Source organism: Rhynchophorus ferrugineus, unplaced genomic scaffold (genome assembly GCF_030347505.1).
Source record: "Rhynchophorus ferrugineus isolate W39M unplaced genomic scaffold, kcgeb_rfMv2 rfM3, whole genome shotgun sequence".
Classification (NCBI taxonomy): domain Eukaryota; kingdom Metazoa; phylum Arthropoda; class Insecta; order Coleoptera; family Curculionidae; genus Rhynchophorus; species Rhynchophorus ferrugineus.
Genome location: NW_027472582.1, coordinates 3,117,088 through 3,141,112, shown reverse-complemented (window position 1 = coordinate 3,141,112; position 24,025 = coordinate 3,117,088). Strand labels below are relative to the sequence as shown.

At 31.1% G+C, this 24,025-nt stretch overlaps 1 protein-coding gene across 1 annotated transcript in view; it reads left to right on the top strand.

The window, feature by feature from the left end:
* LOC143192504 (lachesin) overlaps positions 1-24,025 on the top strand; it is a 326,772-nt gene that overhangs the window by 233,003 nt on the left and 69,744 nt on the right. Inside the window, exon 3 of the mRNA XM_076397898.1 lies at positions 13,065-13,272. Coding sequence (XP_076254013.1) covers positions 13,065-13,272 — 208 coding nt within the window. The remainder of the gene's footprint in view (positions 1-13,064; positions 13,273-24,025) is intronic.

The following is a 24,025-nucleotide window of genomic DNA, read 5'->3' as shown; positions in this document are numbered from 1 at the left end:
AAACAACAAACTTTGCTGGGCAATACTTTAGGGCTTCATTTCTTGTGTAAATTAAATATATATGCTGTAGACAGCTCCTTAATACTAACAAATTATGGTCATAATGCCGTTTTTTTTTAACCGATTTTAAATATCGTTCATCATTGTAAATTGTTGTTTTCCCACTCTATTTTAAATCCAAAATATGTTGCTTTTCGTATTTTCTTTTATGGCATGGTTTATTTGAAATAGATTGGAATCTTCCAAATAGAAATATCTATTTCTACTGAGAGGTCTAAAATAAGGAGGGAGTTATATAATTCAACCGCATATTTTAGAAACGTTAGAAGTTAATGTTCAAGAGTAATACTTCAGAAACATTTTATTCATTTAACAGCACATGCCACATATATTACCACTAGGAAATACAACGTGCGGCAAAAGTCCTGCTACCATTTTGATAGCCTATAATTTTGCTCAAAGAAAAGATAAGTTAGTTTAGTTAGATTTCATAGAAAGTTTATTTGGTCTTTATATTTTTTTTCTTCTTTATGATTGAAAAATGATATCGTCTAAATGGCATCCGCGATTTTTCATGACATACTGCAACATCTGAGGCGGAATATCTTCAATTTCGTGATGAATATTGTCTTTAAGATGTTGAATCGTTTGAGGCTTATTCACATACACTTTTGATTGTAAAAAATGCATAAGAAAAGTCTGGTGCTGTTAAATCCGGAGATCTAGCTGGTCATGCTAAATCGCCACTTCGCGAAATTAGTGGAAAAACGTCATTCAATAATTGAATTGTTGGGCGATCTGTATATGTTGTGTCTCCATCTTGTCCACTTGTCTTTCCACCTCCATTTCAGGCAAAAGAAAATGTCAAATCATATCTTGGTACCCTTCAGCAGTAACAGAAACTACAAGAAACTACCTTGGTCAATTAAAAAAAGTAGGGACTAATGATGTTTCCAACCATACCAAACCATAGAGTTGCTTTTAAGGGATGAAATGATGTTTCATGAACCTTCATCACGTTTACACAACACAATTGTTCACACAACTGAGTTAAACGTCATGTAACCAAGTTGGCATGCAGTCAAAATGGTAGCGGAACTTTTGCCAAATTTATTCTCTGTATTAGATCCGCTCGAGTACTTTCTTCTGTGCATAATTTCTAACAATATACATATATATATATATATATATATATATATATATATATATATATATATATATATATATATATATATACCAACAATATTGTGCCAAAATATAATATCGATGGCATCATTAATCTTCCACGAGTCCTTTTCACCTTTTTATGTGCAAGAACGAGAAAAATTGAATTAACGCCCGAAACAAAAAAGAAACGCCATTGCACATTCATCAATTTCTACAACGCCTGTTCGGCTGATAATTTATTTTTCAGCATCGATGAAGTATAGTTCTGATGTACGTTATATAAACTTTCCCATATTTATTTTCACTCACAGCCGTTCACCAAATTATTTCCAGTCATATATAATAAATTATCTAGGATTTGTTTGATTTTTAATTGATGTTTTCGTTATGTCCATCAAAAATACGCAATGGAAAGTTATTTTAACAATGCATATCAGCAAAATATTATTTTAAATTATATCTAGATTTATATTGTAATTTTACAGTAAAATAAATATAATAACATATTTATAATTTGGAATATCAATTACAAAACTATTTCATATCAATATATATTGCGCAGGTCTGTGGTAAAACAGGTGACTGAGTATTTTTAAAAGATTTCTATATATTATGGTATGCTTCAAATGAAAATAATATGGAAAGAGTTATAGTACTTCAGGATTTGTTGTCTATGATCCAATAAGATACATCACGATGGTATATTTTTATAATTTAACCAAACAGAACCCTTAAAGCAATCCCTTCTCAACGACGCTTGCTTGGAACTTAAATTTGGAGAAAATAACGTACTCGAGGAAACGATGGTATCTTAACATAAAGTTGCGAAAGTTGCAATATTTCAGTATTAGTATGAGAATGGAGTCTTTCCTCATGCCCCTTGCAATTCTCTTGATTTCTTGACTGGCTATGGGTATCTGAAGGTTATGGTGTAGGTAATCAGTCCTATAGTATTTGGGTGCACCCACAATACCTCTCAGGGCTTTGCTCTGAAAAATTTGTATTTTATTTATGTTACTGTTTGCAGCACATCCCCATAATTGAACTCCCTATGTCCATATAGGTTTCATTAATTGCTTATATAATAGCAATTTATTATGTACTAATAATTGTGATTTTCTTCCAATTAGCTAGTATATTTTCCTATATTTCAATTCCAGTTCTTTTCTTTTCTTCTTTATATGTTCCTTCCAGCGAAGTTTTGCATCGAGATTCATTCCAAGATATTTAGCGTTGTTGCTATATGGAATGATAGTGTTACTTAATGTTATTGGTGCTTGTACGGTCTGTTTATATGTGAACTGCACATGTACAAATTTACTTTCATTAATTGTTATTTTCCAAGCTTGTGTACAATTACTTATACTGTCACTTGCCTGTTGTAATTTTCGTGAGGCTTCTTCACTATTGTCTCCGACAGTTATAATCGCAGTATCATGAACAAATGTAGCCATCGTGATATTTTCCATTTGTGGTATATCACAAGTGTAAAGTAGATAAAGCGTTGGTCCCAGTACACTTCCTTGTGTTACACCTGCTTTAGCTTTTTTATTGTGGAGTAAGCTTTTTCTTGCTTGACTCTCGGTAAACCATCCTGAACGAAAAAATTAGCCATTGGAAATACAATATAATAAAGCGTAAAATAAATACGAGTATGCAAAGTTAAACATCATGAATATCATCTAGGGCCAGGTCTGTTTGAGCACTGTTAAATAATACGAGACTCTCCCTTTCCCTCCCTATATTTATATATATATTTCACAAGGAATCAAGGCAGAAGTGTTTTTCTTTTTGGTTAAACTTCTGCGGAAAGTTTTCGTGGGCCTTTCGTCGAAATATGGATTTCGTTGCGCGCATTTCCAATTTGATTTATGGTCTCTGGCGTGGGTCCCGCCTCTGATATTTCTTGTTGGCGTCGGAAAATTGATTGTTTAAAGTTTTCACGCGGTATTTTGTGTACCTCAATTATCCCACCGTTTATATTTAGCCTATTATATATATATATATATATATATATATATATATATATATATATATATATATATATATTGTTGGTAATTAAGAATAAAGGCGATAAAATAAATACAGATAAATACAGTAAATATAGAGAGATTTACGTTGGAGGGATAGAGGGATGTGAATTGTAGGAAGTACCGAGTAATCTATCGTCGACGTTCTAAAAGCATCCATTCATGGGTCGCTAACACGGCTATACTGACAAATGTTACGCGCAACAGCTATATCATAACTCAGTTGTGCTTTTATCACAAATGTATTAGGTAAACAAAATTTTAAAAATCCAATATGTGGTGTTAATATAAAGAGTTGATATCATATATAAATCATAAAGGAGGTCATATAAGTGACTCAAGATCCTAAGAAAAATATAACGTATTTTTGAATAGTGCTAGTACTATTGCAAACATAATAATAAAATAAAATATATTCTAATAGTTATTTCTATCTATCACAATAAGCAAAATTCAAACATGCAAATTCAATTTATGTCATAGATGTCGTCGTGTTAATGCAGCATTATCTTTCATATCTTCTATTTCTATTGTAATATCACCATTTTAGTCAAGATCATCACGAAATGACAGATATACGTCTAGAGCTATCTGGGAGTTTTTCGATGAGCAAATCAAAATAATATGAATACTCGTAGGAAGCCTAAACTAATGGTTATAATAACACTTCTGATGGTAGAAGTTATGAATAGAAGAAAGTAGTCCGAACCATATATGTTAAAATGTTGTCTTCTTTAAATAATTACATCAACGCAAAGGTGAGCAGTATATATATATATATATATATATATATATATATATATATATATATATATATATATATTATTATTTTTTTAATTCCTTGATGGAGAATTGGACGGCCAAATTTAGTCAGTTAAGCCACGAAGGCTACTTAGCCAATATACATCATTGTAATATCCAATATGTCAACTATTAGCTATGACAATATTTTGAAAAATAACTTTGGAGTCGCAGTTTACTTTGTTTTGAACATTTCTGTCAAATGAAAGGCGAAGGCCAAGAAGAGAATGAAAAAGAAGAATGTAAAGAGTGCTCAGCTTCCTTGAGATACCAAAGAGAAAGATTAGCTTTGTCTAGAATGCGCCGAGTTCTGTTTCTCTCTATTCTATTCGTTCTATTTTTCTTTCCAGAAACATCAATTCGGAGAAGTGGTTCCCAGTTACATATTTCTGTACGCAGTTTAAGGCAAATTTTGAAAATGTTCCCGTACAAAATTCAATTAGTCCAAAAATTGCTATTCAGAGATCGTCATCAACGAATTGAGTACAGTAATTCAATCCTAAGGCTGTCTGGAGACTTTTCATTCATTTTCTTCTCAGTGGCCACGTCAATAAACAGAACAGTCGGTTTTGGGGAACAAAGAATCCTCAATTAGTTCATGAAACATCATTGCATTCACTAAAAGCAACCGTATGGTGTGGTATTCATGCTGGAAACATCAAATAAATAAACAACAAGTTTAAGAACAATCTGTTTTTAATTTTTTTTCTTTGAATCTACTCAATCTTAATCCTGATCAAGTGACACCGCTCTGCCACACTCTATTTAGACTAATGCTACCTCGAATCTACGAAAAACTCAAACCAACCTCAATTCAAAACAGAATTATCTTATTTCTTTATTTTGCCTTAACTATTTATAACGAACTTAAAAGTTGGTTTACAAATACCTGGAGTGACTGCACTTGTCCCAATTAGTATCCCGTATAATTCGAATAGCATGAAGCTGATATAACTCGAACAATACGAAACGTAATTTGCACCATTTGCTCTTATTCTCAAGATCACGTAGGTAATACAATTGTGAATTTGTGTTCTGTTATATCCGGAAACAATGTCAGTGACAGAGCTCGAAGCACGGCTAATTTATGCGTGCGAAAAGTTTTCGCGGAACTTTTTCAAGTAATTTGCGGAAGCTGTTTTACAACGGTCTAATAAAAGGCAACTGGATGCCTTAGCGTAAAACACGCTAGAATTTTATAAGTGTTCCTATTTTATAAGGCCATATAAAAGGATATAGCTTTGTCAAAGAGTCGTAAAAGCCGACTTGAGCAATCCCTATAAAATCTGCACAATTTTTAAATATTATTTTCTAAAAGTTGGTATGAAGGTTTCGCATGTCTGCTCATCTCATTTGGTATTGGCTGAAATCCATCTTTAACAAGCTGCAGGGATTTTTTTTGCGTTGATAATACTATTATCTCTAATATATATGCTTCGATATTGATTTGGTTTTATTTAAATATAATCTATATAGATAAATTTAGTATTGCAGTAAAAATAAACGTTTATTTTTAGGTATGCAGTAGTTGTCTTTATATAGACAGTATGAACAAAATATTATAATCCCGTGGTATATACACTATACGCACAGGTAAAAATGTGAATGAGGAGACTTTTTGAAAACTGCTATCTCTCTCATTACACATACAAAACCATCATCTTTTTCTGTCCGAAAAAGCACAAATTATTGCCTGTTTCAACCATCTTAGTAACATTTTCAGACGTTTTGAAAGCGTATTCGAAAAACGTGATACAATATATTTTGCCAGTGTGTTGCAAATCTTTACCTACAAGCTTATTACACTAATTGGACTTGACGTTTTCGTCCATAGCGTTTTGTCTCGTGGAATAACGTCGACCATGTGATGTTGATGGGTTTATTCCTCGTGGTATCCTTCCATGCACTTATCGAGGACCTGTCGAGTGGCTTCCGATGAGCTGGTTTATCTATTAGGCACTTCGAACACGTCGGGGTCACCACTTGTAGGAATGTTCGTTGTGTCGGAATATGTGGCTGTCGATGCGATTCTTTGTCCGAACACTTACTACGATTTTGTGGAAGGAATTTGCTCGAGAACTAAAAACACTGGTTGAAGAAATACAAGTTTATTTCAATTTAAATTGATACACGTGGTGGACGGGAAAATTGACAGGATATTAGGTTAGGTAGAGAAAATAAGGTAGCACTGTGGAAATGGTACTGTTAGAGGTAAGAAAAGAGAGCGATACGTCGTCGTGGTGGTCTTTTATAGCCTGGAACCGCATGGTACCGATCCACCGGCGTTGTCAACCTTTGACCTTGCTGTGGGTGAATTGCGTGGTGGCCTAAAGGGTCGTAGCGGTCGCTACAATCATAATCGGATTTCATATGTTTTTTAAGATATCTTATCGCATGGTTATTTTTTACACATAAAATTTTTATAAACTCACTATTAATTTGATGGTAAGAAAAGTAAAGAAAAACCTACGTAGACTGTAATAAAGACTGTTTGGAAAACAGAATTGCTTAATTTACCCTTTCGATATGCAGAAGTGTATGAGTTTTAATTGTACTCCAAATTTTCCAGTAAAATTTTGCAAATTGATAATAGTTCTTTTAGAGTGATATTTATCAATTCCTAAAATACGAGTATTTCTAATGTAACTATATATCAACTTCGATGTGAATTGAGTGATGATATTGAGAAAATATTTGAATTTTAAGAAACTATATGATCTTAAAGCTGACTCCAATAAATAATGCAGTTGTATCATCATGGATCATCATTTTTTCTTATAAACCATATTTAATATTTCCCCATAAATGTTTATATCAAGTTAGTCAAATATAATTGTTTAAAATCAGCTTATAATTTAAAAATTTAGAAACGGCTGTAAAGTAAAGTGCAAATTCTTATTTCTGATCTCAGATAATATTATTTCCGTGAACTTCTCAAGATAATCAGGATTAGGACTGGATGAAATACCTTGGGGAATCACTGCAGATGGTGGTACGAAAAATCAAAATTTGGTAAAGGACATCATGTAAAGATACAAGGATTGGTCATTCTTGCAAGTAACTAATTATATAATTCGTAAATTGCAGACACGATGCAGGTGTTCTAACAAAGCAATCAATTATTAACGAGAAATTTAAAGTTCATAATTTTTACATAATTTACTACGATATGTACAGGATGTGTACAGTACTTCGTATATGGATGAGGGCGTTAATGAATTTTAAAAAAGAAAAGAAATAAAAAGAATAAACAGCTACAAGGAACCCTGTTATATTAATCAACACGACCAGTCACAATGGTTATCATTTTACCACACAAAGGCCCTTTGTCCTTCAAGCGCCATTTCCTTTTTCAGCCAAATTACTCGCCCCAAAATTACAATTCCACCAACATCTGAAAATAAATCGTTCAATTATTCATTTTAATTAAACATTTACGGTTTCGATTTTGATATTAAGCGACATCTCTCACTGGAAATACAACATGATAAATCGTTAGATCTCCTCACCGAATTGGAAAATCAAAAATATTGGCTCGCTTAAGGTCTTTATTACAAATTTGCTTCGATAATGTTTCGAATTTTCTATTGTCAGAGTGAAAGATTTCGTTTAGTTTGATTGATATTATTAAGTGTACTTTCGAAAATGCTAATGAAAGTGGATAAGATAGAAATGAAAAATATTAATCACTTTTTATTTAAATATTTATTTATTATTTCTTATTTATCCCTTCGTCATTTATATTTCTCTGTTTTTACTTGTTTATAGCCAGCAAATGATTAAATATGTTGACTCTCTCTCTCTCTCTCTCTCTCTCTCTCTATATATATATATATATATATATATATATATATATATATATATATATATATATATATTATAGTTATTATTGATGGCAGGTAATGATATTTCTCTAGATATTACCTTAATTAATTAGTTATACAGGAGCGGTATTATATCCATAAATTCCTGAAAGTGTTTGATGGAATCTTTTCAAATCAGTCAACATAATTAATTAAACTTGAAGTTACTGGAGTATTTGTTTAATCACTGATATTGCTATATACGATATAAAGGCTTTGTGTATTCATTTTTCTCTCAAAATTTTCATACTAGATTTAGTCGCCAGTCACAATGCAAAAAATTTTCAAAATCATAAAAGTTGAACGAAACTTGCCTAAAAGTCCCTTGAGAGTTTGAGCTCGGTTCTCGTCCAATAACTCAAACCAAACAAGTTTCTTCAATCTTCCATCGCGCTTATTGACATTCACACAAAATAATTGGGATATAGATAACTCAGCAGCATCCAAGCCAAACATTATAAGTAATGATTGTCCAATACAATTTAGAGGGTTTCACTTTTAGCCTGTCTGAAGACTGAATAACTCAGTAATGCTAAACTGAACACAGTTATGTAAAAAAATATCAACAGAATCAGGTTTTACAGTAACTACAGCTTTAAAAAATATCCTGTAATTATGAGTAGTAGTTTTGAATCTATAGCAGTGATTTTAAGAGCGAAAGATTGGTCCAATCATAGGGTTTCTTTATGTTGATGCGTTGACAAGAGTATAGTAGTTGATTAGTACTTCAAAAAATGAATTATTTTATTAAGAACAATGATGGGAAGTATTGTACATATATATTAGCCACATAAATTATGCTTTCATACAAAAAGAACTATCAGATTTTGTATAGCACTAATTTATATGTACCAGTTCAGCAAGTTAACGTGATTTTTAAATAGTCCGATTCCTACTTTAAACTAAATAAAAATAATGCTATGGTCTTAAGGGCTACTGATCTCCAAAAATGATTGATCCCAAAATATTCTTAGATTTATTTTGAAAACTGAGCTTCAGAGAATGTCTGGCTTGGCAATGTCCTTCACTAAATTCGGCGCGATCTTTGACGTATATTGAGGGCTTTATTGTCCTGTGGATAGGTAACATCACTAAGATATATTTGGGAATTACTACACTGAAATTCTCTTCCACAACTACTTATCAACTAGGATTATGAGGCCGGCTTTACTGATAAATTATTGTTACATTGTTGGATTTCAAACCATGAAATTTGCCAATCTACTAACTGACAAATTTGGACAACCTTCAAACTTGGTTGTTGGTATATATAATCTAGTAGGCCTTGTCTATATATAGAACATTGTATACTGGAGACACCCATATCTTTATATTTTTGATCAAAATATGTCTACCACATATAAGTAATAAACTCTCATAGAATTCGTTTTAAATATAGCTCAAATTAAAATAAGATCGATAATGACTTAATTTATTTTTAATCTTTTTTAAATTGGTAATATGGCCATGACATAGCTGTCGGCTGTCGTGAGTCCGAGCACAGAACAAGTCTTTCAATTTTCCGTGTTCAAATTATGATACTTTAAAATATTCGCGTGTTTTTCTAATATTTCCGTCCCAATTTTTATTTCGTTTTTCCATTTTAATGATATCCGGAATAAGTTAGTCACGAAGGTAAAGCGGTCTCCATTTCAGAACATGGATATATTCAATAGGTCGTATTTAAAGTACGAATATGCTTGATGCTCGGGTGTTTTTTATTAGATCGACATGCGAACATATTAGATGAATCAGTTTTCTTTATTTTTTTTCTTCTTAAATTGTTTCGTCACATATCACCCCAGTACATAACGTTACCATGTGATAGTGAATATTAATTGGCCTATTACAAGTATATTATTACAAGTATAAGTATATTATTTCTTCTTTACTTAAAATAATGCACCAAAAAGTATTTATTAAGTGATTTGTTTCTGAAACACTTACTTATTATACTAAACAAATACTATATTACAAATACTAAAGTTACAAAATAAGGGATATAGGATTAAGAAAGTTATTAAATGATACAAAGATAGATTACTGTTAAAAGGTTTGAACAATTAATGTCAAATGAGACTGTTCGTAATACTGCACAAAATAGTGAAAATTAAGCTTGTGAATAACTTACGATGAGATTTTTATATAACGCTCTGAGGGTCTATGGCTACGATTTGATGGATTTTAACGGAGATTCTTCTTTTTTACATCGTAAGCAGTACACACAGTAAGTTTCCTTGTAAGCCTTGATGACAGCTCTGTTCTTATGCGTTGCTACTTACTTATTTGCTATCGACGACTATGTTTTATGGTAAGAAGACTCTGTGCTTGATACAATTATTTGTCCTGATGCTCGAAGTCATGGAAGATTGGATCAAGCATGTCCTTTTTGTAGCTTGATTTGTTAGTTTTTCTATAACAGAAAAGACTAATCCAACCATGATTTTCTTATTTTATGCTGACCGCCTATGACTATGTTATTGTTATTTACACCACCCAGCTCTCCAGATTCTGTTATGATTACTGACTCTCAGTTGGTAAGACCCATCCGCCGTGGCATATAGATTTCGTCGTTCAACAGTCATTTATTTCCGTACAGTAAAATAGGTTTAAAGTAAAATTAAAGAAAAGCGTTTGTATTTTTAAACACTTCATGTTTCATAACTTATGAATGTACACAAAACTAAAAAACAACAAAAATTTATTCAAATATATTTTATTAAGTGTACCTTGTTGCTGCAAACCAAGAAATATACCTCCGGAACCATATTTTAAATTTTCCTGCCGTAAATTCGAATAATGCGAGAATATTTGGCACGATATTTAATATATTTTCTTTCCGATGCCTGTATCGCAGTTATTTCTCCGACATTTTTGTTTCTCTCTTCCCCCATCGGCGGCGGAATAATAAATCCGCCAAGTGTTCATTATTTTTAACGAATCCCCTGCCGCCCCTCCCAGGGTTCCATCAGTTGGACGTCGGATTTTCGAGGGTTATCGAATTATCCTAACCACAATTCATTTTACCGGCTCGGTTCTAAAACAGACATATTTTGAAAGAAATGGCAAAATAACATTTGGTTGGAATGTGCGATCGATTAGCTTTTCCTCATTTTCGGTCCGACTTTTTGTTTGTAATGCGGTCGGCGTTCTGCTTTACCGAATGAGATGTATACGTTAACTTGTAAATTTTCCCGGAAGACCTTTTCCCCGCCATCAATGAAAACAAAACAGATATATATATATATATATATATATATATATATATATATATATATATATATATATATATATATATATATATATATATGGAGGTCATCGAAATTGTAAGCTTAATAATAACAATTTCCATAGTTATAATTGATTAATATTAATTAGTACAAATTAATTATGAAATAACTAATTATTATTGATATTAATAACATATTTTATGGTATGGTAAATAAAAAGTGAAAATAAAAGAGAAACGTTAAGAAGTAATGAAACGAAAAGAGTTACATACACTTAATAAATAAATTTTAGAGGATTTTTGTTATGTACAAATAAATTATTAATTTAGAAGCTGTCAATGTCAATAAATACCTTTATATATTATTTTGATTTAATTATAGTATATTTAAAGACTAATAACGCATTAATTCTTAACTATTCAACTGATTAAATTACTTTAACCCAAATATTTCAAGGTATTCCAATTATAATGCTTTTACAATTTTTAGTTATTGTTATAATTTGTTAATGAATTCTAATTTGCCCTATTTTAAAACAATTAAAATCATTTTGCTGCACTTGTTATCAGATGCGATTTAATAACTATTAACACCATCTATTTAAAATTAATTTATAGGCCCGATATTAAACATTTTTCCTCGACGATATTTTCAAATCTTTCAGAGTTTCGAAATATTCGTCAAAGATAATTAATAAACTCGATTTATAAAACTTAAAATTGTATTTTTTTGGCTGGCAAAATTTCAATAGACTGTATACGTTGACACGTAAATCCCCCCGAAAGGTCTTTTTCGACCGTTAATGAACACAAAAACAATAGCCCTACTGGCTCGGCGTCCAATTTTTTGCCTGAATATTGATTATTGCTGGCTTTATTGTTCCTTTATCGCGTAAATTCTAACGGTTTTCCATCGAACATTATTAGCTGATTTACTCGAATGCTGGAGGTTTATTAAATCATTATAATTAAATTTCAGTTAAAATTAATACGTTTTTTTTCGATGTCGTTAACAGAATTTTTGGTTGTTTTAACTCATACTAATTTTTGCAAAATATTACGAAGGATTCCTAATAGTACACCGAACCATCCTCTATAATGTGAGTGACGTTCTGTAGATACCCTCTGAATTAACTTTTGTATTACTTTAGTTTTTAGCAACAGATTTTATAAAAGAAACTTGAGGACAAAAACTGAAATCTAAACAGTAGTCTTGTTTGTTCTTCGCTAGTCTCATTAAAACATGAAAATAGCTGGACCAATTTGATTAGTTTTGATTTTAAAATATTTTTGGGAGTCGAGGAAAGATTTATATGGTGACAAATTTGTGTGACAAGTTTGTGTTGACAAAACAAATAAAATGTTGTTGTAATTGTCATCTATATTTTCTCTGTCACAAAGAATCGATATTTTTGTTGATTGCCAAATATTTATAGGTGCGTTTAAAAAAATATTTTGTGACTATTAGTACTAAAAGGTTTTTTGGAACCGTATTTTATTTGGGTTCAAGTAAATAGTTACCAAGAATAAAGTTTCTTCAACAGAACAACGATTTATAATCAGCTCAGCTAAATAGCTAAACGTAATTTTGAAAATCTGTTGCAAATATTTGCGGAATAAAAACTTTCAAAACAAAACCTTCATCAGGTATCAACAAAATTAGTTTTACTTGGATATTATCCATAATTACCTTGTTTAATTATTATTTTTATTTCGATTAATTTTCACGAAAACTTTATGGATTCTTTAAAATTAAACGCAAAATAACTGTAGGTTTTCATAACACAATAAGGCACGACAAAAATCGTCTAGACGTATTTTAGACGACTTCTAATAAAATGGTATTTTTATTATAACTTTATTTCTATTGTTACCTGGTGAATTACTGGTATTTCCAATCATTTTTCTATTTCCGTATGCTTTTTTCTTAAATAAAATAGAAGCTAAAACTAAAAATATATTTTTATATTTCAGGTGGCATGGGTACGTGCTGAAGACCAAACCATCCTCAGCCTTCACACGAAGGTGGTGACCCACAACAGTCGAATTGGTGTTACCCATGATAACTTGAATACGTGGCAGCTTCGTATTCGTCAGTTGAAAGAGTCAGACCGTGGATGTTATATGTGTCAAATTAACACGTCAGTAATGAAGATTCAGAAAGGATGTTTGGATGTCTATGGTAATTATTAATCATTCTGAGTAACATCAAATTAAACAAATAGCTAGATCACTCAAATTTGTTCTTTATAAATCGGTTTAGTGGAGAATTTATCTACTAAATTGATGTAAGTATAATAAATAAGTTATTTTTAATATAAACTGAAACATAAAAACCATTTAAAGAACTTGTGATGAATTCTTGTGAAAATGAATTAATAGCAAACTGCTGTTTCAAGTTGTAATATGTTAAATTATGTTACCATTACGTTAAATTTAACTGGTTATAACGTTCTTTCATATAAAGGATGATTTCTTCCTTGCCATCTCTACTCCCGTTCCTAAAATTTTTACACCTCCATGATAACCTTTGAAACTAAATCTAGTATTTTATTAACCAACCAGCTCTTATTATTTACATCTGAAGCAAACAATTTCATCTGGGTTTTCTTTGTTTTTTTATTTAGTAGATAGCGATTGGTCAGAATATTTTATGTTTCAGTGTAATTGACTTTTAGATTGATAGTTATGTTCACTACTTTTTGGTTAGGTTTTTAATTAGGTTTACATTTTTAGTCACAGTTCAGCTAATTAGCAGGTCTGTCAAAATGTCATTATCGATTTTTCTAACGGATGTCGCTAGTCTCAACTATGTAATGTTAAAACAAATATGTCATTTTATTCTACTGACATCAATCTTTAAAGCTATATAGGAAAAGGCGCTTAGGGTCATCGTTTATCGGTAGAAACTTAGCATACTCATGCATTTAGAAATATTTGAGTTGTTCTTTCGAATATTCAAAAATGGTGATTTCGACGTGCTAAACAAAGAACTTTCTGGTGGACCGAAAAAGTTTGAAGATGCGAAACTGCAGGAGTAATTGGATTAAAGTCCCATCCAAACAAAAAAACAATTATCAAAACCCTTAAATATGAACCAAGAGACGATTAGCGAATGATTATTATGAGTAATGGGGAAAATCCAAAGATGGGAAGATGGTTGTCAAATTAATTGAATAACAGGTAAACGGAAAATCGAAAATTCGCCTGTGAAATGCTGCTCCAAAGGAATGATCGGAACCCATTTTTCTATGTTTTTTATTTTGTTTTATTTCGTTTTATTATATTTTTCTATATTTCTACATTGAATAGTGACAGGTTATGACAACTGGATTTCTTATCCTAGCCAAGCCGGCCGATAGATTCTAAAGCCAAATTGATTTGGGCTCAAGGTGAGTTACGAACGCTTAAAAGCTGGTGGAACGGTTAAGAGTTGTCGCTAACCACAACAAATAATCATAGGGCAATATATCATAACGCAAAACCGATCAAAGATGCGTTGAATGCCCTTGGACGAGACGTATTATTGTCTTTCCGTACTCCGCCGTACTCTCCAGGCCTGGCCCCATCCGCCTATCAACTTTTTGCAACAATGGGACTCGCGCTTGCAGAGCAACACTTCGCCAATTTCGAAGAAGTTAGAAAACAGTTTGTTGAAGGGTTTTGCATTAAGCTTTTTAAGATTTTTTAAAATAAAGATTAATAAAGATTTTTTTTGACATGGCATCCTTTATGGTTATGTATTTATGATTTATTCGGTTTTCTTGAAAATCACATAGTTTTCCTAAAAGACCGGTAATGACTTTCCGGTAAACCTGTTAATAAGCTACCTTTTTTGCTAAAAAAGCAAGATGCGATGAAACAATTAATTTCTATGATTTTGGTCCATTTAACATTCTGTGTGATATACCTGTGACAAAGACTGGATTTCTTTGAAGAATATTCAACTTGGTTACCAATGAATCTCAAGGAACATCACCAAAAGTCTGGAAAAAAAGATTGGGTTTTGAAAACAGTTACTCCCTTAAGTATGCTAATATTAATTAACTATAGTGGTTAATAATAGAAAAAAACAAATAAGATTGGCTCAAAATAATTTTAAAAAGTTTGGGCTAATTGAGAAACTTTACTTTTAATTTGGCTCTTTATCGCCATCATTAAGCAGCGATATAGGTTTTTTTCTGGCCTTCACTTCACCGGATTGTTTTAATTAAAACGAAAGGTCTATGTAGGAATCTTCCGAACTTTATTTGTTTTCAATACTAGCTCAACACAAGCGTTAAAAAATTGCGGTTAATCAAGAATTTTAATTAAATTGAAGTGTCTGTCGAATACGAAGCCAAGAAGGGGAATATTAATCCAGACATATTTGTGTTTTATTTAATTAAATTAGCGAAAATATAAACTCAAATTCTTCTGGACTGCACAGAAAAAGGCCTTTATTAATTTTCGTTAAATAGCCGTTATGGAGATTAATTTATATTAAATTGAGCATTAATTAATAATTACGTACGAAATAATTTAATACAGAATACAGAGAAAAGTTTATAGGGATTTTCAAAGTACTAAGCGGGCTGTTTCAGCATTTATTAATTTCTGGACAAAATAAATCGATAAATGGATGGATTGTTGTATATGTTATGCACTAATACTTCTTGAAATGCATTTAATAAACTAATCTGATTGAACGAAATGAATTTAGAGACTAATGGCATCCCTGTTTCTGGATGGATTTGGTTGTTTCTAGTATATAATAGTACATTCAAAATCATTATCAATATATTATTTTGGCACACTTGAAGTTTTTTCTAAATCCAGGGCAGCTTTGGGCAGCCTTGAGGTCTCTACAAATATATATAAGTATATCTGAAAGCATCTTGTTATGGTTTTAAGCTAATAATAAATGGCCAAAATATTAAAAACTGAGGCATCGCCTGCTACTGTAAATCTCAAGAGGCACTTAGGGCAAGTGCAGGTCTTAAATACTTGGGATCAGTAACACAGGAGAAAAATATGGTACTCGTACTGAATTAATAACCCAAATCAGATTTTCTAAGATGGTGTGTAGAGTAGGAAAGAAATATCAACAGGATTGAAATTCGGCTCTTCCTAACGCTTATTTTAGAAATCCTTCTCTATCGTCCTAAGTCTTCAAGATTGAAAGCTTTACTACTATATAATGACTTAGACTATATAACGTAAATGTTTTAAAATGAATATTTAGTCATAAAACAACTATAAAATAACAGGAATAATATCTCTGAAAGTGCTTATTTTTTATTCATTTCTGTAGCATCAGAAATCGTTTAATTTAAGTTTCAAATTTAGAGTTTTCTGTTTCCTGTTATTTTAAACCTTTTATTCTTATGCCTCAGTCCAAACTTTCGAAGCATTATCTAAAAATATTTCAGAACAAATTTTTTCGAATGATTTCTCTGTGACATTGGTGATTTCTGTGAGGCAGTTCTTTAATTTATATCTACTCCCAAAGTGGATTTTTTCATCTATTGTTGTTCTAAAACGTATCCAATTTTCCCATCAACCGTACAGAAATTATTTGGCTTTAATGAGAAATATTAATTTAGAATCAGGACGACGGGTGAATGAGTTTATTTCTAGATTTTCTTCAATTTGTATATAAATGCTTGAAATAATTCTAATATTTCTAAAGATGTATCGATATATCGGTACTTATATCATTTGATATTTTTCAATATTTTTTCAAAATATATTTCAAATATACTTTCAAATTGCTAGTTTATATTAATGGTTTAGTGTATTTGGTACTTAAATTTAAAGTCCATTTTAACACTTAATTGTAAATGCTTATTAAAAATATTCAGGTATCGATATTTTTTAAAATATGTCGGATACGATATATCGATATATCGAAAAATCGATATTTTTCTGGGTGGCAGACACTCGTGGCCTAAATAGCGTTTAGCAATTGTTCACCCTTGGTTATAGTCAGTTTGGACACAAAATGTGTACAATTTGCAGTGCAGCCACTGCCTATAATAAACAGATTTCTCAGTGTTTTAAAAATTGTTCAATTCTGATGTTATGTTCTGTTAGGTTATAATGAGCGTCCTGATATCTGAACTAAAAAAGAGTTTCCCTCACGTACTAATAAGAATGTTAATTATTCAAATAACTGAATCTAGTTAAAATAATAATACATGCTTCAGCTGGAAAATCTAGTTTTTAATCAAACAAGAAATCCGAACGAGCGTAGCGCGCTATCGAAAAGTTGACGCTGACAAACTATCGCGTTTTCCGTTAGATGACGATGAAAGTTTTACGGCATCTGTGTCATTCCTGAAGTCGGCATGATTGAACCAGCCTTTTCGTTAGTTCGAAATGAAAATATATCTCAGATATGGCACGATGGCTAAGTTTGTGAATATGAAACCCTGAGCCATTTTAATAAAATATGGAGATTCTATGGATTTTCTTGGGCGCGAACTTTGTGTTAGACTGCACGATGGAAAGCGGACGAATTTACATAAATAAAATAATTTCGGGATTTAATGATATTCGGCGAAGTAAGTTGTTGTTGTGCATAAATAGCAACATCTTCAGTTATGGTTTCCAAGAATATATTACAGACATTCTATTTAGCTGTTTTTGTATGTATATGCCTAATAAATTTTAATAATTTTCTATTTAATTGGACGAGCAGCTATCATGAAAGTGATACTGAATAAAATTTGCCAGACATAATAGGTGTGGCAAAAGGCCCGCTACTATTTTGATTGCGCGCCATCTTGATTATGTGACGTTTAGCTCAATGTTGCTTTAACAATTTTGTTGTGTAGGCGTCCAAATTTTATTATGGATAAATATATGCCACAAGAACGAGCAGAAATAGTGATAATATTTATTGAGAATAATCGTTCCATTATTTCCACTCACCGGAAATTGCGTCAAAAATATTCTAATCATCCAATGCCTCATAAAACCACAATTTATCATTTGGACACGAATTTTCGACAGTGCGGTGCGACAACAGATAGACCTCGTTCTGTGAGACAACGGACGTCTCGTAACGCTGAAAATATGGCTCTGGTGCGCGAAAGTGTTGCAGAGTCTCCAAAAACATCAATTCGGAGAAGTGGTTTCCAGTTACACATTTCAGCTCGCAGTTTAAGGTGAATTTTGATAGCTGATATGAAAATGTTTCCGTACAAGATTCAATTGGTTCAAAAATTGCTACCTAGAGATCCTGATCAACGCGTTAAGTAGAATAATGCAATCCTAAGACTGTCTGGTGAAATTGAAGATATTTCGTCTAAATTGAGTGATGAAATGATTGATGAAACCCATTTTCTTCTCAGTGGCCACGTCAATAAACAGAACAGTCGGTTTTGGGGAACACAACTGCTATTCATGCTGGAAACATCACTGGTCCCTATATTTTTGAAAATGACCAATGTGCTTCTCCCGAACCTTTTGGTTACCTGACTATACTTTGACTGACAATAGCTATAACAACTACAGCAGTGTACGCAATTTTTGTTTATTGTTGCAACATGGAGAGAGAGCCATGTTGCATTGAACTGTTGTTTGATAGTCGTTGGAATATCCTCTTGTTGACTGACAGAATTGACGTGTTACCTAAGTTGTTCTGAAATATTGTAATAGATTTTATATTATATTTTGCAAAAAAGCAGCTGATATCCACCAAAAAAAGTTAATCTGTCAATATTTCATCTTTGTTGTATAATGGCATTAATTTAAATAAAAGAAACTTTTTTATTATATAGAAACTCTGGACAAAGCTGCCTTAAAAAGGAAGATGTCTGATTAAATTTGTTACATTGCATAAAAAAGACAATGAATTAAGTTGAACTTTTGCATAGTTAGAGTATTATATGCCTTCAAACCTGAGACCTCATTCAAACAAGAAGAACTAAAATAGAAAACTAATTTTAAACTGTGCGTATAAAAAGCGGTATTTTCTTAGGTAAATTCTGATCAAGGAGAATCTATCGAACTAGATAAACTGTCGCGTTTCTTGTTAGATGACGCTGGAAGTTTTACAGCACCTGTGCCATTTCGACGGTATTCTCTAAGTTGGAGCCGGTAAAACCGAGCTCTCCGTTAGTTCGGAACGAAAATATTTTTCAGATACGCGACATTGGATAAGTTTGCGAATATGCAATCTAAGTTGTTCCGATGATATATGATATTATTTTCGGTATTCGCTCTAATATTCTTCAAGTTGTTATAAGCGGAAATATATTAGACCGTCAATAGAGTTTTTTTTTGTTTTTTTTTTTAACTTTTTATATTCTGTTTATTTATAATATCAGTTTTAAAGGTGTTTGAGGTATTTTACTTTCATTCGAGATTATATTTACTTTTTCGTTTAGTTTTTGTTTCCTTCAATGTTATGTTTACTTCTCAAGTTACCTTGGTATCACTGTATATTTTATTTCTTCTTCTACTATCTGTGTAGACCATTCTTCATAAAATTAATCACAGAAATATGTCTAATGCATTTACCATATCTACAAAACTGTTATTATTTATTCTCTCCTCATACTTTGTGGCCTAATGCTCATGTTTAATTTTGAACAATTAAAATCACAGATATGATCTTGAGCACACAAATCTTTCACAACGAAAACTCAGAGTTAATTCGGCAACATTGCAATATTTCGACGTCACAAATATCCATGCTGCACGGTATTATATGGTTTATTTTAAAAACATATATTTTCTTCTCTAAAGGCGTACTACGTTGATGCTGACTATTTTTCACCCAGCGGGATACGAGAGTGATTTCCGTATATAAACTGCGGGAGGATTTAGTGGAGATAAACTTAGGCTGGAGACAAACAAAATCGCTTGTTTAGTAGTATGTCCCACCGCTAGAGCGTCTATAATTCTGTTTATGCTCTTCTTTCATATTTATCATACATATTTTTGTACTTGGAAATGTTTGCTTTATATCTCTTGTCTATTGAATTTTTTGGGGTAGGGAACTAGTATCCAGGGATTTATTATAAAAGGATCTTCGAGATTTGTTACTTTGGCATCGTAATAAGTTTACGGTTTACTTCTATTACGGGTATATCTTGCGCTACATCAAATAAGCATGATAACGCTTTGATTTACTTGTAAACATACTTTTAACGTTAATATATGAGTTTTGGTACAGAAAAAAAATTGATAGAGTCTTAAAATTTTTGTTTACCTTAATTTTTTAAAAATAACATTTAATAGAACGAATTATTATTACGTGATTTATCAATAATATGTCATCATAAAATTTTGTTGCCTTCTAAATTACGGTGCACTGATATGTTAGATAGGCTATCAAGTGTTTCTACAGATTCAATGCCTTGATATTCCAGTAGTCTTCAAGGTTATGTCATTTCACCCTATACAATAGGCTTGTTATAATAGTTTCTTTTGTTAGGTTTCAATTAGAAGTAACGTCAAGGAAATTATTTTTCTTAAGTAGTTTTCTTAAGTTCCTTTGAATTGAATGAATTTGCTATATTTACCAAAAAAAGGGAATTCGAATAATTTAAAAACTTAATTTAAAATATCTACCAAATCAATATCGCTGCTCGAATGTTATAATTCAACGTATCCTAAAGCAGGTACTCATAAATAGCATTTAGAAAATCGGTCATTTTAAGCAAATTTATATTCCCTATTTTCGAACATTTTATGATACATTTTTTTTATTTATCAATGCCCATTATCAAGAATTCTTACATTACTTGCTAATTGTTATTATGATTTCATTATATATTTTTATGAGTTTTATTTTAAAATATATAATTCTTATCACCATTATCTAATGATACTATACTATGATCTGTTAGCTACGCCATAATTATTAATATAATTACACCCATAAATCACTACATAGTATAAAACAAAGTCGCCTTTTCTGTCCCTATATCCCTAAGTGCGCTTAAATCTTTAAAACTACGCAACGGATTTTGATGCGATTTTTTTCAGTAGATAGAGTGATTCAAGAGGAAGGTTTATATGTATAATACATGCATAATATACTAAGGCAACATTGCTAATTTTAGAGCTTTCTAACGTGATGTCGTAAATTAACCTATTTTTTAGGCTTATTTAGCAATTAGCAAAAACGCTGCCTAACCCTACGAGTTAGATCAAATTAATGTACTACAGTATTGTACACCATAAAAAGGTCTACAAAAAAGTCCGCGATGGTATATGTTTATCTTTTAGGGATAACCCACATTAACCATTTTTATTGTTTACTTTTTACGTGAGAAAATGGCTTATTTACGAAGCTATTTTAAGCAATACGGCATTAATCCTTATCGAATTAAGTACCCTAAATACAGTGTGCAACTAATATAGATCAATATGGTTCCTTACAGCATGTAAATTAAACAAATATTTTCGGAGATATTACAAATTTAAAATTTGCGTTTAAAAATGTGTAATGTAATAAAAATTGTATGAATTTAGATATTCCAAAGATAGCAAGAAATCTTCATAGTAAGTATAGGGGAAGAGGAATTATTTTATTCCAAATTTAATGAGTAGAGGCCAAGGGCAGTAATGAATGAACCAAAAATACTGGATCGATTTTAATCATGTTTTCATTGAGTGACATAGGCATATATATTTTATGCCCGTGCAAAGTCGGAGCGGGCCGCTATGTTTTTATATTCAACGTTCATATTTTTTCTGTAGTGTATTTAATTTAGTATCAGCATTGCACCCGTGCGAAGCCGGGGCTGGTCGCTAGTATCTAATGTTATTGACTATAAATGGTCTATTGTTTTTGATCAGTGTTGCGTCTTAATTAAGAGCGACTAGTTATGATTAATATTGATGCTGAATGCCAACATATGATCTTCTGTGATTAAATTATGAGTAAAACTATAAAACTAAAATTACCTAAACTCTAAGGCCTACCTAAGGCATTTATTGAGGAAAATTGGTACAGTAAACATATTTTGCATTACTTTCTAAAATTTTTTCTCATCCTGCTGGCAACATAGCTACGCGGTTTCGAAAGACGATGTCCTTTTGGCAATGAACAAATCATAGATCCATTTTCGTGCTTGTGGACTTTTTACACCAAGATGTTAATTTTACACAACTGATATCGGTGGGTATCTGCAGTAAGAGTTTTATTCTGTTTTAGCAGTTAAAACTAAACTACTATGCTCTCATTCTCATTCTTTTTTATTGCTAGTCGCTATACAACACAGATAACTCTTCTGTTTTACATGGCAAGCAATGAAACCACCATGTTGAAATGGTTCGAAATAGCATCTGTAATCATTCGATGTTGCTATTTCCCCTCCCTCTTGTGTGTCTGAACGCCTTTAAGAGTTTAACCTGGCTTTTGGTCGCATAATTCATGCCAATCTATGTTCCGAACTATTTGTCGAAAATTTCCACAATTCAAATATTGATACAACGGAAACATTGAATATGACAGAATAGAAAACAACAAAACTCATGAATGTCGAGAATTCACTTTTAAGCGCTCATTTATTAGCGTCCATATACATCTAATAACTCAATAATACTAATTATATTATTTTAAAAAAAGAAGTGCCATGAAATTTAACATTTATGTTAGGTAGTAATACATGCAAGCACCTCATAATTTTTATCATCCTGTAATTTATTTACGTTCTACAGATATCTTGGAGATAATTATTCTTAACATCCATGGGTATTTACGAGGCATTCTGTTCATAAGCGTCCTTATAAAATAAATAAATAAAATGTATTTTTATCTCTTTTAATTTTAGACTGCTTTGCTATAATAAATAACACCGTAATATTATATAATAAAATCCATTATCCAAAGATTAATTATATAAAATAAAGTTTAATGCTTTTGTCGATTAAAATTCATTGCAATATTGGCGTATTATTCAATATATCGTATTTATTATACCTAGTTTCTGCAATTAATAGCTTGATATAGAGCAAATTAATGACCATAGCGATAAAAAATGGCACAAACGATAATAAAATATATATACTCTGTTTTAGTTGGACATATATATTATATTAATTACTTAAATTATTTAAAAATGATGCACTGATATTTTAATATATAATACGTATATTAATATTTATTATTTTAATATTTAACTAAGAACATAAGTATTTGTCAATAATAAAATACGTTCAAATTTTGAACTTTAAATAACATCAAATGTATTTAAAATAAAGTTTTAATAAACTAGAAACCGGTCGAAAATGATGTAATTGACATTCCTAAAACGTTATAATTTATCTACAGTTAACGTGACTATAACATTCTAATGATGTTATAATAATAATAATGTTCAATTTTATATGCCGAGAGGAAAGACGTAATACCAATACACCAGATTAATTTTATTAACAAGCATTCAATACTTGGTCAGGTATATAGAATAACACATCTCATTAAAAATCGTAGGAAGATAAAAAAGTAAGTTCAACTTTATTCTTCCATTCGGTCTCGTTGATAAGCTTTATAAAATGTTGCCGAAGCAATACACTATACAATTAAAATCCTACATCACCAGAATCTTTAGAGACAAACATGCGAAAGGCTGCGATATAACAAAATATTTTTAACAAAAAAATTGAACCGACAACGAAATAAATAAGCGATACACTAAAAACTAAAAACAATCAAACCTATATTTTTAACACAAAGAAAAACGTTTTAAGACAAAATATGTACATAATAATCGTTGTAATAACTAAATAAAAATAAACAAAAAACTTATTTAACCTATCTACTACACGTACATTATGTTCTACTATATACAGACAATTTAGGTTAATACCTACCTAAACCTGTTTATCTATTTACAATATTATTTTAACTATTATCAACTGATCAGTTTGAAGTCGGTGCCAATTCAGCATTAACATTATACACAATATCTGATTTTTAAAAACTTTATACG